Here is a 17569-nt window from a genome sequence, read left to right on the forward strand (position 1 = left end):
ATCCCAATACTTTACATTACTTTCATGGGAAAGTCATTTGCCTCTTGCCATATTGTAGTCTGCTTCACTCGGTATAGCGGTTCGTCTTTTTTTACAATGACGGAGCTCTTTTTCTTCTTCTTCGGCTTACCGGCGTCTGTGAGCAAGGTTCATCTAGCAGAGTATAGGCATTTGAGATGTAAATTCCCAATTTTAACTTTGATTATTAGGCTAGAGACCTATGGCTTGCACGGAGCTTTTCTAAACAGCGGCCATGTCCCTGCACGGCTACGCCCCGCCTCCAGTAGAGACTGTTTATAACGGAGAACAAAAAAGCAAAGAAGCAGATGGGCAGCCTGCAGATTTAAAAAAAGTTAGTAAAAGATGCCTTTTTAAAACATGCCTGGCATGCAGAAAATTGATTATCAGGGATTAATTAAATTAAAGGGACACTCAAGTCAAAATAAACTTTTATGATTCAGAAAGAACATGTGGTTTTAAGACACTTTCCAATTTACTTCCATTATCAAATGTTGCTGTATTTTTAAATTCAAACTTTCTGGAGATCAAGATCCTACTGAGCATGTGCACAAGCTCACAGGGTATACGTTTACTAGTCTATGATTCGCTGATGTCTGTCACATGATACAGGGGGCTGGGAAATTGGAGACAAAATAAATTTGTCAGAAAAAAATCTACTGCTTATTCAAAATTCAGAGTAGGTGTTATTGCCTTGTCTTTTTATTATGTACTTGCTAATTATGCAAATTCTACTGCACTGAATGGTGGGAGGCTTCTTGTTTTAAATATTTACTGTGGCTTTATAATTTTAATGAACGTGCCACATCTTTACCCATCCCAATTTAATGGGTTATGAAACCCCCAAAAAATATTTTGTGTTTCAGACAGAGCGTACCATTTTAAAAAGTTTCCAATTTTCTTCTATTATAAAATTTGCTTCATTTATATGATATTCTGTGTTGAAGAGATACCTAGGTAGGCATCTAAAGCACTACATGGCAGGAAATAGTGCTGCCATCTAGTGCTCTTCTTGCAAAACTGCTGACATATAGTGCTCCAGAAATGGGCCGACTCCTAAGATTATGTACCTGCTTTTGAACAAAAGATACCAAGAGAACAAATAAAAATTGATAATAGAAGCAAATTAGAAAGTTGGTTAATATCATATGGGTTTCATATACCTTTAAAGGGACAGTGAACACAAAAATTGTAATTGTTTTAAAAGATAGATAATGTATTTAGTACCCATTCTCCAGCTTTGCACAACCAACATTGTTATATTAATATACTTTATAACCTTTAAACCTATACAATTCCGCCTGTTTGTATGCCACTACAGACAGCATCTTATCACATGCTTTTGTATTAGCTTTTCACAACATGGGTAGTGCTAGTTCATGTGAGCCATATAGATAACATTGTGCTCACGCATGTGGGTTGTGGATGACACTGAACTAATTGGCTGAAATGCAAGTCAAAAGATAATAAATAAAAAGTCATGTGATCAGTGGGCTGTCAGAAGAGGGTTAGATACAAGGTAATCACAGAAGTGTGCAAAAATGGAGAATGGGTAATAAAGGGATTATCTATCTTTTTAAACAATAATATTTTGACTTTTAAATTGTAGCAGAAATACATAATGCTGTGAGTGATTATATGTATTCTTACCAGCCTCAAAATAGTTTATATTATTTTTTTATTAAATGTCAGAACCCACCAAACCAAGTCCCCCCCCTCCTAGTAAAGATAATCATATCCAGCATAATATACAACATGTCCCTAGAAGCTTGGTACAGATTTTTGTGCAGGAGAAAAATAAATAAAGGATAAATTCCATAGGTCGTCAAAAAGTCTGATGAAACAGCTAATTTAGTGAAAATTAACAGGTGACTGGTATAATCCAGTGAGTCAATTATACAGTAACAGAAATAAGATGCATGACTTGGTGGCAGAACTGAAATTTTGTGAATTTTACAAGGGATGTGGTAAAGGGACAGAGATTAGGGTTTGGGAAAACAATACTCATCAGGCACCAAAATATTTTGTGTGAAAAAGAAGCAAGATAAATAGACGGCATATGCTTGAGAATTCCGAGAAAGGGCAACACAGGGGTGAAGGAGACTCCCCACAGTTTATGGCTTAAAGGGACAGTCTACAAGAGAGTTTTTATTGTTTTAAAAGATAGATAATACCTTTATTACCCATTCCCCAGTTTTGCTTAACCAACACACAGTTATATTAATAAACTTTTTACATCTGTGATTACCTTGTATCTAAGCATCTTCTGACAGCCCCCTGATCACATAACTTTTTATTTTTTTCTATTAACTTGCATTGTAGCCAATTAGTGCTGTGTTTTGCTGACTCTTAAATAACTCCATGGGCGTGAACACAATGTTATCTTTATGGTCCACATGAACTAGCCCTGTTGTGAAAAGCAAATAAAAAAACATGTGATAAGAGACTTTCTGTAGTGGCTTAGAAACAGGCAGAAATTCAGAGGTTTAATTATTATAAAGTATATTAATCTAACAATCAGCAAGATTACAAGTGTTGCAGTAAGGCTATACCGCTGAAATATTGCGCATGGAATGGTAGGTCTCCTGTATTACAAGTTGCGGCGATACAGCTAGCATTTTAGCCTGTAAAGCAACTCTCTATTCTGCACTCAAAACATGGCTTTTGAGTGTGGAATTTTCAGATCTCCCGTATTACAAGTTGTTCAGGTCAGGCTATTACACTAGCGCTATAGCTTATACCGCAACGATCCATTCCGCGATCAAAGACCAAAATGACAAACCTGTTTCACAAAACTCATAACAAAAATGTTACAAAGTACACTTACACCCATAGACTACACTATTAACCCCTAAACCGCCACCCCCGCATCGCAAATACTATAATAACCCTATTAACCCCTAATCCACCGCCCACCCACATCGCCAACACTAAATTAAAGTATTAACCCCTAAACCGCCGACCCACCACATTGCCAACACTAAATAAACATATTAACCCCTAAACTGCTGACCCCCCACATCGCCAATACTAAACTAAACCTATTAACCCCTAAACCGCTGGACCTCCACATCGCAACACACTAAATTAAACTACTAACCCCTAACCATAACACCCCCTAACTTAAAGTTACAATATAACTACCTTTAAATAAAATAATCTTACCTGTGAAATTAAAAAAACCTAAGCTTTAAACTATAAATAAACCTAATATAACTATTTTAAAAATAAAAAAACTAAATTAAAAAATCCTAACACTACGAAAAAATTAAAAAAAACTAATATTACAAAAAACCCCACTAAAATGAAGAAAAATAAAAAAAATCTAAGATTACAAAAATAATAAACAAAATTATCCAAAATAATAAAAATTAAACCTAATCTAATACCCCTATAAAAACAAAAAAGCCACCCCAAAATAAAAACCCCATAATCTAACAATAAGCTACCAATAGCTCTTAAAAGTGCTTTTTTGTAGGGCACTGCCCTGAAGCAATCAGCTTTTTACATAAAAAAATTACAAAGTACCCTGGCCCTAACAGTAAAACCCCCCACTCAAACAACACCTCAAGTCTAAAAAATCCTAAAATACCCATTGCCCCTAAAGGGGCATTTGTATGGGCATTGCCCTTAAAAGGGCAATCAGCTCTTTTGCTGCCCATAAAAAAATAAAAAAAAACACCCCCAAAAACCTAACACTAACCCCTAAAAATGTACTCACAGTTCCTGAAGTCCGGACATCTATCTTCATCCAGGCGGCGACATCTTCATCCATCGCGGGGGCATCTTTTATCTTCATCCAGATGGCACGGAGCTGAACAGGACCGGCGGCAACAACAATATCCAGCATGGAGGCTCCGCTTCATGCGATCTCCGCCGCACACTGAAGATTGAATACAAGGTACCCCTTTTATTTTTGGGGTACCTTGCATTCCTATTGGCTGAAATATTCAAATCAGCCAATAGGATGAGAGCTGCATAAATTCTATTGGCTGTTCAAAGTAGCCATTCCGCAATCGCAGGTGTTAGTTTTTTTTCTAACACTTTTTCTCCATTGATGCCTATGGGGGAAAACGTGCACAAGCACGTCAAGTCAGGCCTTGGCTTTTGTGCGGTATGGAGCTTACCGCATTATATCGCACACTAAAAGAAGGTTTTCTGTAACTTGTAATGGCAGCACTATGGAAAGTGCGATACCGCTAAATATGTAGCATTATTTACGCACCGGGTTTAGCGCACATCTTGTAATCTTGGTGAATGTTAGTTGTGCAAAGCTGGGGAATGGGTAGTAAAGGCATAATCTATCGTTTTAAGAAAGAACAATTTTAGCATTGACTGTCCCTTTAAAGTGACGTCTATCTACTCGTATCTGTCTGTCTATCTATCTACTTGTATGTATGTATGTATCTATCTACTGATCTATCACACATATGAAAGAAGAACAATTTTAAAAAGTAATATATCTTTTGTATAAAAAACTAAATAAAAGTGTTGAAACCAGCAAGCAAGGCATTGCATTTTGCTTACCTATCTATGTATTGCTCGCTGGCTAATGAGCTCTTCTATAGGTAGGTCCAAGCCTACACCAAGCTGGGCAAGAAAAAAATAGTTTAGTTCAGCTCAGGAAGACACATTTTCCAAAAAGACTTTAATATATTTTAAATACTTTCTTAAAGATGGAACACAGAGGAAAAACCATATTATGTTCCATTGTGGATAAACAATATTTTGAACATGGATCAGGACATAACAAAGGCGTAAAAAAACCTCCGGCTATCTTTTATGTAGTAGCCAGGTACACAATACAACCTTTGCAAAGCAAAAGTGTCAATGTTTTTGTGGGTTTATAAATTTAGTATCTTCATTACTCACCTTCTCTGATCCAGTCTCCCGTTATCAGTCTATCAGCTTGTCACCCCTACATATTTAATCCTTTTATGGGTACTTTTCCCTGCAAGCAAGGATTTGGGGCTGTGCTGTGTCCATGTGAATCTCTTTAGTAAGAGTAATGGTGGCTTTTAGCAGTTAGAAGGTGGCGAGCTGGTCCTTTCTTTATTTTTAACAACTATGCTATCCCCATTATGAAAACCAGAGTTGGTTACTCAGCTTTTTCTTTTTCTACAGGTCACTGTTAGATGTGGAGTAATCTGACACACTAAAGAAGCTATTCCCTGCCAGACTGCTGCTTCCAAAGGTGAGTGTTTTCCCTTCTAGGTTAGAAGGTGCCAGCACTCTAGGAGTTAATTATACAAGATTTCTGTGGAGTGTGGATGGTAATCAGGGGAACTTGTATGCTAATACAGAGCATATTATTTTCTGGGCAGGGAACATGTAAGGGGCACTGCATTAAGGGACTTTCTGGCTAAGAGGACTCTTATTATATAGTGGGCTATATAGGTGTCTGGGCTCTGTAAATTTTGGGTATTTATCCTCCTTTATGTTTTAGGAGGTGTTTTTGGCGTTTGTTTGCCGGAGTTTCATCAGCTTCCTGTTGTGGTCATTTGACTTGTCTGACAGCCGCTCCGCTTTGGCCTTAGTTAGAGGTTTAGCCTCTCTATAGGAAGCTCTCTGTTTTTTCGCGTTGTTTCCTTCAGAGTGAGAGGCGGATGGCATAGTTATTTTAATTGCGGTCATGTGACTGCGTTTGTTTTGCGCTTCCTATATCTGGCTCCTGTGCAGACCGGAGGTTTCTCTGACAAGGTGTATTCGACAGCGGCTGTTAGTGGACGGTTGGTGAGGACCAAGAGCTTAGTGGGATTTATCTTTTGGTCTTTAGGAGCGGTAAGTCCTCAGCAGAGCTGAGGTTTATGGTGTCTATCAGTAAACTGTTTGCAGACATATTAGCCTGCTTATTTTTGATAGAGCTAGTGTATCTTATAAAGACTTTGCTGATTATGGACATGATGGACTGTTCTATTTGCCATTTGACAAACGTTTTTTTGCTTGGAGTCTCAAGTAGTTCCTCCTGTGCAATTTTGCTACTCTTGTTTAAATAAGACTTTCGGCTAGATTACGAGTTTTACGTTATGAGCGGCTTGGTACTAACTTGCAAGTCATTTCCACCGCTCACCTCCCTATAGCGCTGCTATTACAGGTTTGCAAAAACCCGGCGTTAGCAGGCAATATGGTTGCGTTGAGCTCCATTAAGCTCCATACCGCACCCAAATACCAGCGTTGCTTTGAGCTGGTTTTATGTGCTCGTGCACGATTTCCCCATAGTCATCAATGGAGAGAGCCGGCTAAAAAAAAGCCTAACACCTGCAATAAAGGAGCGTAAAGCTCCGTAACGCAGCCCCATTGATTCCTATGGGGAAAGAAAAGTTATGTTTACACCTAACACCCTAACATAAACCCCGAGTCTAAACACCCCTAATCTGCCGCCCCCAACATCGCCGACACCTACCTACACTTATTAACCCCTAATCTGCCACCCCAACGTCGCAGCCACTATACTAAAGTTATTAACCCCTAACCCTAAGTCTAACCCTAACGTAACCCTAACCCTAACACCACTAACTTAACATAATTAAAATAAATCTAAATAAAAATTAATATCTAAATAATTCCTATTTAAAACTAAATACTTACCTATAAAATAAACCCTAAGCTAGCTACAATATAACTAATAGTTACATTGTAGCTATCTTAGGTTTTATTTTTATTTCACAGGCAAGTTTGTATTTATTTTAACTAGGTAGAATAGTAAATGGTTATTAACTATTTACTAACTACGTAGTTAAAATAAATACAAATTTACCTGTAAAATAAAACCTAACCTGCCTTACACTTGGCTTCTCTGAGAAAGTCATAGATACTATGCTTCAGGCTAGACTTGGCTTCTCTGAGAAAGTCATAGATACTATGCTTCAGGCTAGACTTGGCTTCTCTGAGAAAGTCATAGATACTATGCTTCAGGCTCGTAAACCGGTTACTCACAGAATTTATCATAGGGTATGGTATAAATACCTTCATTGGTGTGATTCAAATGTTTTTTCTTGGAACAAGGTAAGGGTTCCACGAATTTTGGCTTTTCTTCAGGAGGGCCTGGAGAAAGCTTTGTCAGTCAGTACACTGAAGGGTCAGATTTCTGCACTGTCCATTCTTTTGCATAAACGTCTGGCAGTTCTGCCAGATGTTCAGTCTTTTGTTCAGGCCTTGGTTAGAATCAGGGGTTTAAGTATTTACCAAAAGGCACACAGTCCTGAACATTAAAGCTGGCTCACCGAATATATGATAAAAATCCAATCTTTATTCAGCAATCCAGACTGTGTACTTTTTGGTTTCAATACACCAGTCTAAAGCTTTAGCTCCCAGTGTGTTTGAAAGTGTCACAATTGCAGGACTGGAGGTGACGTAGTCATCTGTGTAAACTACATTGCATGGATGATGGCCATGTGTTATCAAACACACTTAAAGTGCAACCCCTGCTCCCTGTTAAGGTTGCACTCCCCATGAAAGACATTTTGCACAATTGGAATGATTTGTGGACTTTCCATGCCATAGGAACGAAAACAAAATGAGCATGGAGAGTCCACGACCCGCCCTTATTTACATTCAGGTGGTTTTTTGTTTTAGTAAAGCCTCAGTCACCTCTATACCTTTTTTTTTTTTTCTTCATTTCCCTTCGGCCGAATGACTGGGGGTTATGGGTAAGGGAAGTGATATTCTTTGCCTCCTCCTGCTGGCCAGGAGTGAATATCCCACTAGTAATTAGAATAATTTGTGGACTTCCCATTCCTGAAAATAAATACATTTATCAAGTAAGCATACATTTTGTTTTTTTGTAAACTCTCTCTGTCCCTCTGCTAATTTCTCCAGTAACCATACTTCTCCGTTAACCCTCCCACATAATTTTTTAGATCTCTCTCACCTCAGCATCCTTCCATATCTCATTCTGACCTCCAGATTATCTATTTTTATTTTTGCTCTATCTATCACAACATCACTGCTCACTCTCCATACACTCATGCCTCTTTCAGGGCTGATTCAGATGTGACAAATCCCACCAGCACTCGCAGGGTCTGCGCTCAGGGAATTCTATAAAAAAAGGAATTGTGCAAAATGTCTTTCATGGGGAGTGCAACCTTAACAGGGAGCAGGGGTTGCACTTTAAGTGTGTTTGATAACACATGGCCATCATCCATGCAATGTAGTTTACACAGATGACTACGTCACCTCCAGTCCTGCAATTGTGACACTTTCAAACACACTGGGAGCTAAAGCTTTAGACTGGTGTATTGAAACCAAAAAGTACACAGTCTGGATTGCTGAATAAAGATTGGATTTTTATCATATATTCGGTAAGCCAGCTTTAATGTTCAGGACTGTGTACCTCAATCTCAGCTCCATTAATTCCTAGAAACCCCCAAAAACTAGTGTTTGACAGTTAATCTCCTCTTCTTTCAGTGTGTGTCTTGGGGTTAAAGTATAAGCACAACATAAAAAATACACAATTAAACACATTTTACACTTTTATCTTCTTATAACAGGTCATCAAAGAGGACTAGAGACCCCCAAGACCCCTTGTTTTGAGCCCAGAAGCCCCTCTTTAAAATAAGTCACCTATATTAGTTTTAATAGCCTGGTGATGATAGTTGCGGTAACAGTGATCACCTAGCGTAAATATATGTGCTTTTACTTGAGAAGAGGCTCATGGGAGCCCCTATGTGTACATTAAAGTTGAATAACCATACCCAAAGGGCACATTTTATATAAGGATAACCCCTTCTTTCTTTTGAATATAGAGTTGTAAGAGAGAATTTCAGAATGTCCCTCCCACTTTCTGAAACTGCCAGAATTATTTCACATGGAAAAAATACAGGGCAAGATTACAAGTAGCACGTTATGAGTTTTCCGCGTGTGATGTGGTCTTTTCACAATAAATTTCCATTGCGCAGCTTTAACAAGTTTTGAAAAATCGCGATTGTGTGCGTGCATTCGCCTTTTACGCAACAATCCTTTCCGCGCTCAAAGAGCTGTAGTTAACAGTTTTACGCAACATAAAAGTTTCATGAAACACTTAAAAAATACATTACAAAGTACAGTTACACTTATATTAACAATGTCTAATAAAAATGATTACACACAAAAGTTATATGTGATCATAGAAAGGAGTTCTCGGGTGTTAGAAAAAAAAAGCATAGGCAGGGATTTTACAGTGACATACAGGGCCGGCGTTTGCATAAAGGCAATAAAGGCAGCCGCCTTAAAAAGTCCCTGTAGGGGGGGGGCGCAAACTTAGAGGAGCATTATATATATATATATATATATATTTTTTTCATTTTTATTATTGATAATATGGATTATGATAGCCTTGGTGACTCTATAGTCCCAATTTTATTAAAGACAGGAGGCGAGTATTTTGCTTTACTTTTACTTTCTAAACTCCAGCAGTAATACGGTACAGAAAAAAGTAACATAGTATAACTGTACAACCAATCAGATCACAGTGCACGGTAATAAAGCCAGGCTCTGGACAATCCTCTTTCTTTACTGGTCCAAACCAAACCAATCCTCAGGAACTGTAGAACATAACAAGACCAACAAGTCTCCAACGGAACCGGAACATATGAATCTCCCACAAGTATTTCCTGATCTCGAAACCAGATCATTCACACTAGAAAAAACATAAGGAGGGAGAAAATATTGTTTTACCCAAGGGGGGCAAAATACTCGCCTCCTGTCTTTAATAAAATTGGGACTATAGAGTCACCATGGCTATCATAATCCGTATTTTATGACAAGACAGGAGGTTCCTATTTTGCTTTTTAAAGCTTAATCATCTAATAAGGACAAAGCAGCCTGAAAAATAGGTTTTAAATAAAATTTGCAAAATATAGTATTAGAAGACCAGTCTGCTGCAGCCAGGAGGTCCTGCAAAGAGCAACCCTTCCTAAAGGCACATGAGGCTGTCGCGCCTCTAACTGAATGAGCCCCAAAGGAGGAAGGAATCGGAGATAGGGACATGACCCAGCGTATCCATCTGGCAATAGTAGGAACCCGATATGGGTCGAAAGGGCTGAACATAAGAGATCAGTAATGTGCCTGTTCCTGATCTACGTAAGGGAGCCATATGAGAAAAATATTCTTTAAGGCATCTTGCTACGCATAGCAGAGGTTCCAAATCTAGATAAGGGTAAGATAGGGAAGATGAGAAGGTTTTAGTGCGTCTATTAATATGGAAATGTAGACCTGAAGGAGATAATGAGAAAACGTCTACATCTATAGCCTGAACATCTGAGGCTCGTCAAAATTAGATAAGGCAGAGCAGAGTAGCTAATTTGGCTGACAACTGTTTCATGGATAACAAAGGGTTATCCGGCCATGACTGAAATAAGGAAAGAAGTTTTGAGACCTCCCTGAGAGATTTATATCTAGATTGAGAGGGCATCCTAAGGTGGATGCCCCTCAGGAGACGAGAGATGAGAGGATCCTTACCTACAGGTAGACCATTCATCGGGAGGTGCGCAGCTGATATGGCAGAACAAAACAGATTAACTGTATGATATGCTTTCCCTTGTTCATAAAGATGAGCGAGGAAATTTGCTATAGCTACTGGAGGTGCTGAAAAGGGATCGGTACATTCTGCCAAGCACCAACGAACCCAGACTGACCAGGCAGCTTTGTAGGACCAATGAGTTCTTGGGGCCCAGGAATCTCTGAGGAGACCTTGAGCTGTGTCCGAAAGGCCTGAGGAATCCCAGGAACCCCTGAAACATTCCAAACTAGGAAAAAAAGGGACTTGTCTAGAACTAATAGGCGATAGTCTCCTTCCGTGTTCCTCAGGAGGTTCGGAAAGGGAGATATCAGAAGAGGAAATTGACAAGATAGCTCTAACAGGGCTGAAAAACAGGCTTGAGCTGGCCAGAGGGGAGTGATGATCACGACAGAGATCTGGAGTCTGCGAATGAGGGCTAGGACTCTACAGATCATAGAGAATGGGGGAAAGGCATAAGCTCCGTGAGGAGGTCAATTCTGAAGAAAGGCATCCGTGGCTTGAGCTCCTGGGTCTGGTAACCAACTGAAGTATGTTGGGAGCTGGTGGTTGGTGCGAGACGCGAAGAGGTCTATGGACAAAGGTCCTCGGAGAGTCAGAATTTTGAGAAAAGTCTGCCTGTTCAGTTTCCAGTCGATGGCATCTCTCCAGTATCTGGAAAACCAGTCCACTACGACATTGGACTGTCCCGGAAGATATTCCGCCACTACCAATATATTGTTCTCAAAGCAAAATTGGTAAAATTGCAGAGTTAAATTCGATAAGGTCAGTGACCTGGTGCCTCCAAGTTTGTTGATATACTGGACAGCTGAAATGCTGTCCTTTCGGAGGAGGACACAACAATTGTTTAATGAATCCTTGAAGGATTGGATGGCAAAGGAACCTGCTATGAGTTTCAGAGAACTAATATGGAGTGATGACTCCTCCAGTGTCCATTTGCCCCCTGTGGATTGGAAGTCGCAAGACGCGCCCCAACTGAGAAGGCTAGCATCGGATTCTATTAGAAAGTCTGGCGAGGACCCGAAAATGGCTCTGCCATTCCAGGCTTCCATGTTGTGGAGCCACCAGGAAATTTCTTGTCTGACCTCTGGGGAGAGTGTCACCGATTGAGCAATAGAAGGATCTTTGTGGAGATGAGTGTTTCAACCTCTGCATGGCCCTGTAATATAAGGGTCCTAGGAAGATTGCTTGAATGGAAGAGGACAATAGTCCTATAATCCTTGAAAGGTTTGTCGCAATTGTATTTGAGGTTTTCTCAGGGCTGATCTGAGCTCCTTCTGAATAGTGGTCAGTTTGGTATCAGGGAGAGCCAAGGTAGCTGTCACTGTATTCACCATAAATCCCAGAAACTCTAGAGTTTGAGCAGGGTATAGGAGAGATTTGTCATGGTTAATTACAAAACCTAGGTGTTGTAAGAGGTTCATCGAGAACTCTAGATGTCTGGGAAGCAAGTGTCTGTCTTGTGCTAAAATGAGGATGTCGTCTAGATATAAGATATCTGATGCCCCTGCTCCGAAGGAAGGCCGCCACTGGACTCATAATATTGGTGAAACACCAGGGTGCTGAGCTGAGACAGGCATGTAAATTGCCAGAGACCCCTGTTCCATAAAAACTGGAGATAATGACGGAATGCGTGATGCATAGGGACCGTCAAATAGGCATCCTTTAAGGCTAGATGAACCATCCAATCCTGACCTTGCAGGGTGTCCCTTAGAAGGTGTATGCCCTCCATTTTGAAATGGGGGTAGACTAGAAATAGATTTAATGCTCTCAGGTTGATGACGGGCGAAAGCCTCCATCTTTCTTTTTGACCTTGTGTTGAGGCTCGCTCTATAGCTCCTTTTTGTAAAAGTTGTTGCATTTCTATGTTTATAAGTTCCTGCATAGAGTAAGGGAAAGGGATTGGGTTTGGTGGAAGGGGTTGTGATGGAAGTTGGAAGAACTCTATGTGGAATCCTAATACTGTTTGCAGGACCCACTGGTCTGAGGTTATAGTTTTCCAAGTTGTGAAATAATAAGCAAATCTGCCCGCTAACTCTACGGAGGAAGCATGTAGGAACAAAGGACTCACCTTGGTTAGTGGTAACTGAAGGGGTTTGTGGATGACCTCTGGCTCTGAAGGGCCGACCTCTGGTTGGGAATAAAGGTCTGATTTGCAGGGCATATTGCTGGCGAAAGGAACATCTGAATGCTGCTTGGCTGGGTGAACGACCCCTGAATTGAAAAGCCCTGGCAAAAACCCCTCTGTTATAGAGGACTCTGCGTACATTGGACTGAGCCCTGTCTAGCGAAGTGAAAGTAGACACGAATCTATTCAAGTCTCGTATAAAGAATTCACCAAAAAGTAAGCCTGTTTTAGCCATATCTGCAAGTTTGGGGTCTAGTCTGGATAATGCTGCCCTTTGTCTCTCAGAAGAGAGTGCCACAATAGTGTTGCCTAATAGGCATATTGTTCTTTGGGCCCATTCTCTGACCTGCTGGGGGTCTAGGGGTTGTGAGGTTACAACCGCTTGGTCAGCGAGCTGTAATATCTGTGTAATGGGACCCACCATGTACAATAATTTGTCTTGGGCTGACCTAAGGAATTTATCTATGCCCCTTCTAGGGTCTCTCCCACCCTTGGTAAGGAAGGTAACCATGGTGGAATCAAATTCAGGGGTGGAAGATTACCTATCCCGGAGTTTAGATCGTGGGCATTCCGCCCTTAATTTATTCCTAGTGGGGTAAGGAAGGGGTTTTCTTAACCATGTTTGTAAAAATTGCACTATATGTGGAGAAGGGGGCCATTTAGATGACCGTGGATGTCTTATTTGGTCAGGGTCAAACATGAAATTACCCAAGGGATCAATAATGGTCTGGACAGGGAAGTTATTACTGTCATCATGGAGACAGGGGGTTTCATGTGGCTCTTCAGGCCATTCCTCCTCTGACTCGTGTTCTGATAGGTACCCGTCAGGGTAGTACGTAGGATTGTTTGGTTCAGAGGTATTTTTTTCTTCCCTTATTGTTACCCCAGTGGTAGGGGTTATGGCAGGCTTATTTCTTTTTGTGAGGGGGTTCCCCTTGATGTTTAGATTTTGTAGTACGTTTCTTAGAAGTCTCTGGGGATTCAGAGGGTGTCAGGCCGGAGGCTCAAGAGTCTCCTGTATAATATGTTTCACCATGGATGAAATGTCAAAATATAAATAACTGGAAAAGTCTATTAAAATAGCATGCTCTACCTCAATCATGAAAGTTTAATTTTAAATATCCTCTCACTTTGACTATGTGTTAAACCAGTTACTTTACAGTGGCATTATTTCTAAAAACATTTAACAACTGCAATAATTACATATATTTTTTAAATGACTCATTATCTCCTTTTATTAATATAAACTTGTATAAAAGCAGCAGATATTAAAAACACAATGCAACAGCTTCCAATTGATTTGTGAATTACAAGTTAACAGCAGTCTTTAAATAAAAGGAGACACAGAGAAAAATAAATAGATACTGCATCCTCTAACTGAACAGACATAACATATATGGAGTTTGTACCTAATTAAATAAAATAACAATGAAAAAGGAAGGCTTAGCAATATTCAATGTCAAAAACTTTAGTTTAAATAATGTGGACACTGCACACTTAACTTCAAACTCTGGGTTTTAAATTATGGATTTAAATTTGAATTGACCCTTTGACTTCCCATCAGTATTGGGTTATGTTCACTTACTGTCCCCCCCTGTAAGTGTGAATCACAAGAGATGTAGAATAGATGTAGAATATGGTTGATAAGTATAATGGGAGAGTGACTCAAAATCATACTTATCAACCATATCAAAGAAATGATCCCATTAATTATAACAAACAGAACTGGAGATCAATGGAAGAAAATTGGAGGCAGAGAGAACGAACTCGGACAAACTATAATAGCCATAATAGGTTTGAACCACTAAGAGACCAGGATCTAAGAAAAAATATAGCTAGTCCTAAACAAGGTAACTCAGCTACTTTTTTAGAAGAGGACAGAAGACAAATAGAGAGATTAATACTCAGAAAGAGAGAAAGAGAGGAACCAGAGGTGGAGGAAGAAAGAGAGAAACAAAAACGGATGAGATAGATAAGCATGGAATTTTTTAATCTTAGTTCTGTAAATCTAAATGAGTACCAATATAAAGTTTTACAAAAAGGTTTAACATTTGCCCCATCAAACAAAATGAACAAATTTAATACTCTAATAAATGGATCGATGACTTGACCTGTGGAAGCTGGCCAGCTCTGTATCAGCAATACCAAACATCTTATCCTGTATCATTACACATAGCCGCATGGCGACTTTACCGAGGAGTTAATCTAGATACACGCTGTGTATGAACAATCCTTGACATAAGAAGTTCTGGCAATTGGATTTATCCTTATCCTGAAATCCTTTTCAAAAAACACTCACCATTAACCGGACTGGGCTATTGGCGGAGGAGAGGTATCATGTGAATGACACACGTCACAGCCGGAGCTAACGGCTGACTCAGGAGACGCCAACATTTGGAGAAGTAACAACTTGGTCCGGGAAAGGTATTTAATCTATATGCCTTTCGGATTCTGGTGAGTTTGAGTACATATTTGGAGCATTTTCATAAGATTTTTTAAAAACGGAACTTATTGCTATAAGAACTTTTAAAAAACGGAACTTATTGTTGCATAAAACTAAGGCAAAAATCATTACTGCCTTCACTCTTAAGCCTAATCAGCAAAGGTGACAAGGTTGCAAAAGTGCTTGTACTAAGACTTTTAAACATCTGCACACTCCTTGGATTTGTAACACGTCAGTTTGTGTTGTAATAATTGTTTATAACACTGTTGCCATTTGTTTTGTATCAAGCTTTTCTTGTTAAATATATGTATTAGATTTTAGATTAATATATTTTTTCCTATAAGGTGCACCTTATTAATATTTTATAAACTGATATATTGAATTGTTTTTAGTATATAATAAAATTGGTTAAATCACTTATCATTCTACATAAATTTATATTTATTAATTACTAGCAAGTATCACTATTATTATTATGAAATATAACTATTATAAGTAGAATTGTGGCTATTCTTATATATTAGAAGCCTAATTAGATATGGTAGAGCTTTTTTAGCGCACTCTAAACCCTGGTTTATCTAAAGTTTTAAAGTGTATATTACAATGTATAATCTTTTTTTTTTTTCTAGTGTAAACAAACTTATATATACCATCTAGCATTACAGGGAGTGCAGAATTATTAGGCAAATGAGTATTTTGACCACATCATCCTCTTTATGCATGTTGTCTTACTCCAAGCTGTATAGGCTCGAAAGCCTACTACCAATTAAGCATATTAGGTGATGTGCATCTCTGTAATGAGAAGGGGTGTGGTCTAATGACATCAACACCCTATATCAGGTGTGCATAATTATTAGGCAACTTCCTTTCCTTTGGCAAAATGGGTCAAAAGAAGGACTTGACAGGCTCAGAAAAGTCAAAAATAGTGAGATATCTTGCAGAGGGATGCAGCACTCTTAAAATTGCAAAGCTTCTGAAGCGTGAGCATCGAACAATCAAGCGTTTCATTCAAAATAGTCAACAGGGTCGCAAGAAGCGTGTGGAAAAACCAAGGCGCAAAATAACTGCCCATGAACTGAGAAAAGTCAAGCGTGCAGCTGCCAAGATGCCACTTGCCACCAGTTTGGCCATATTTCAGAGCTGCAACATCACTGGAGTGCCCAAAAGCACAAGGTGTGCAATACTCAGAGACATGGCCAAGGTAAGAAAGGCTGAAAGACGACCACCACTGAACAAGACACACAAGCTGAAACGTCAAGACTGGGTCAAGAAATATCTCAAGACTGATTTTTCTAAGGTTTTATGGACTGATGAAATGAGAGTGAGTCTTGATGGGCCAGATGGATGGGTCCGTGGCTGGATTGGTAAAGGGCAGAGAGCTCCAGTCCAACTCAGACGCCAGCAAGGTGGAGTACTGGTTTGGGCTGGTATCATCAAAGATGAGCTTGTGGGGCCTTTTCGGGTTGAGGATGGAGTCAAGCTCAACTCCCAGTCCTACTGCCAGTTTCTGGAAGACACCTTCTTCAAGCAGTGGTACAGGAAGAAGTCTGCATCCTTCAAGAAAAACATGATTTTCATGCAGGACAATGCTCCATCACACGCGTCCAAGTACTCCACAGCGTGGCTGGCAAGAAAGGGTATAAAAGAAGAAAATCTAATGACATGGCCTCCTTGTTCACCTGATCTGAACTCCATTGAGAACCTGTGGTCCATCATCAAATGTGAGATTTACAAGGAGGGAAAACAGTACACCTCTCTGAACAGTGTCTGGGAGGCTGTGGTTGCTGCTGCACGCAATGTTGATGGTGAACAGATCAAAACACTGACAGAATCCATGGATGGCAGGCTTTTGAGTGTCCTTGCAAAGAAAGGTGGCTATATTGGTCACTGATTTGTTTTTGTTTTGTTTTTGAATGTCAGAAATGTGTATTTGTGAATGTTGAGATGTTATATTGGTTTCACTGGTAAAAATAAATAATTGAAATGGGTATATATTTGTTTTTTGTTAAGTTGCCTAATAATTATGCACAGTAATAGTCACCTGCACACACAGATATCCCCCTAAAATAGCTATAACTAAAAACAAACTAAAAACTACTTCCAAAACTATTCAGCTTTGATATTAATGAGTTTTTTGGGTTCATTGAGAACATGGTTGTTGTTCAATAATAAAATTAATCCTCAAAAATACAACTTGCCTAATAATTCTGCACTCCCTGTATCATTAATGACAAGTAAGCCTATAGTAAATAAATACAAACAAGTTCCATTCCCCCACTCTTTTACCATGCCTTTATAAGCACAGCATATTTTGTAATACTCTTTAACCAGTTTATTGATTAGTACAATTTTGGGTTGCTGCTTTTTCCAAAGTCAGGCAGGGATAGGGTTAAATAGCATGTCAGCATTTAACATTGAACGCGTGTAATTATTTTAAACCAATCACCAGCACTGCTGTCTTTTAAATGTTCAGCACTGTTGTACT

At 39.4% G+C, this 17569-nt stretch overlaps 1 protein-coding gene across 1 annotated transcript in view; it reads left to right on the plus strand.

Moving 5' to 3' along the window:
- The first annotated feature begins 253 nt into the window (after positions 1-253).
- LOC128666516 (lysosomal alpha-glucosidase-like) overlaps positions 254-17569 on the plus strand; it is a 154888-nt gene continuing 137572 nt past the window's right edge. The window contains exon 1 of the mRNA XM_053721167.1: positions 254-352. Within this exon, the coding sequence (XP_053577142.1) occupies positions 254-352 (99 nt within the window). The remainder of the gene's footprint in view (positions 353-17569) is intronic.

The sequence above is a fragment of the Bombina bombina genome, chromosome 1 (genome assembly GCF_027579735.1).
Source record: "Bombina bombina isolate aBomBom1 chromosome 1, aBomBom1.pri, whole genome shotgun sequence".
NCBI lineage: Eukaryota > Metazoa > Chordata > Amphibia > Anura > Bombinatoridae > Bombina > Bombina bombina.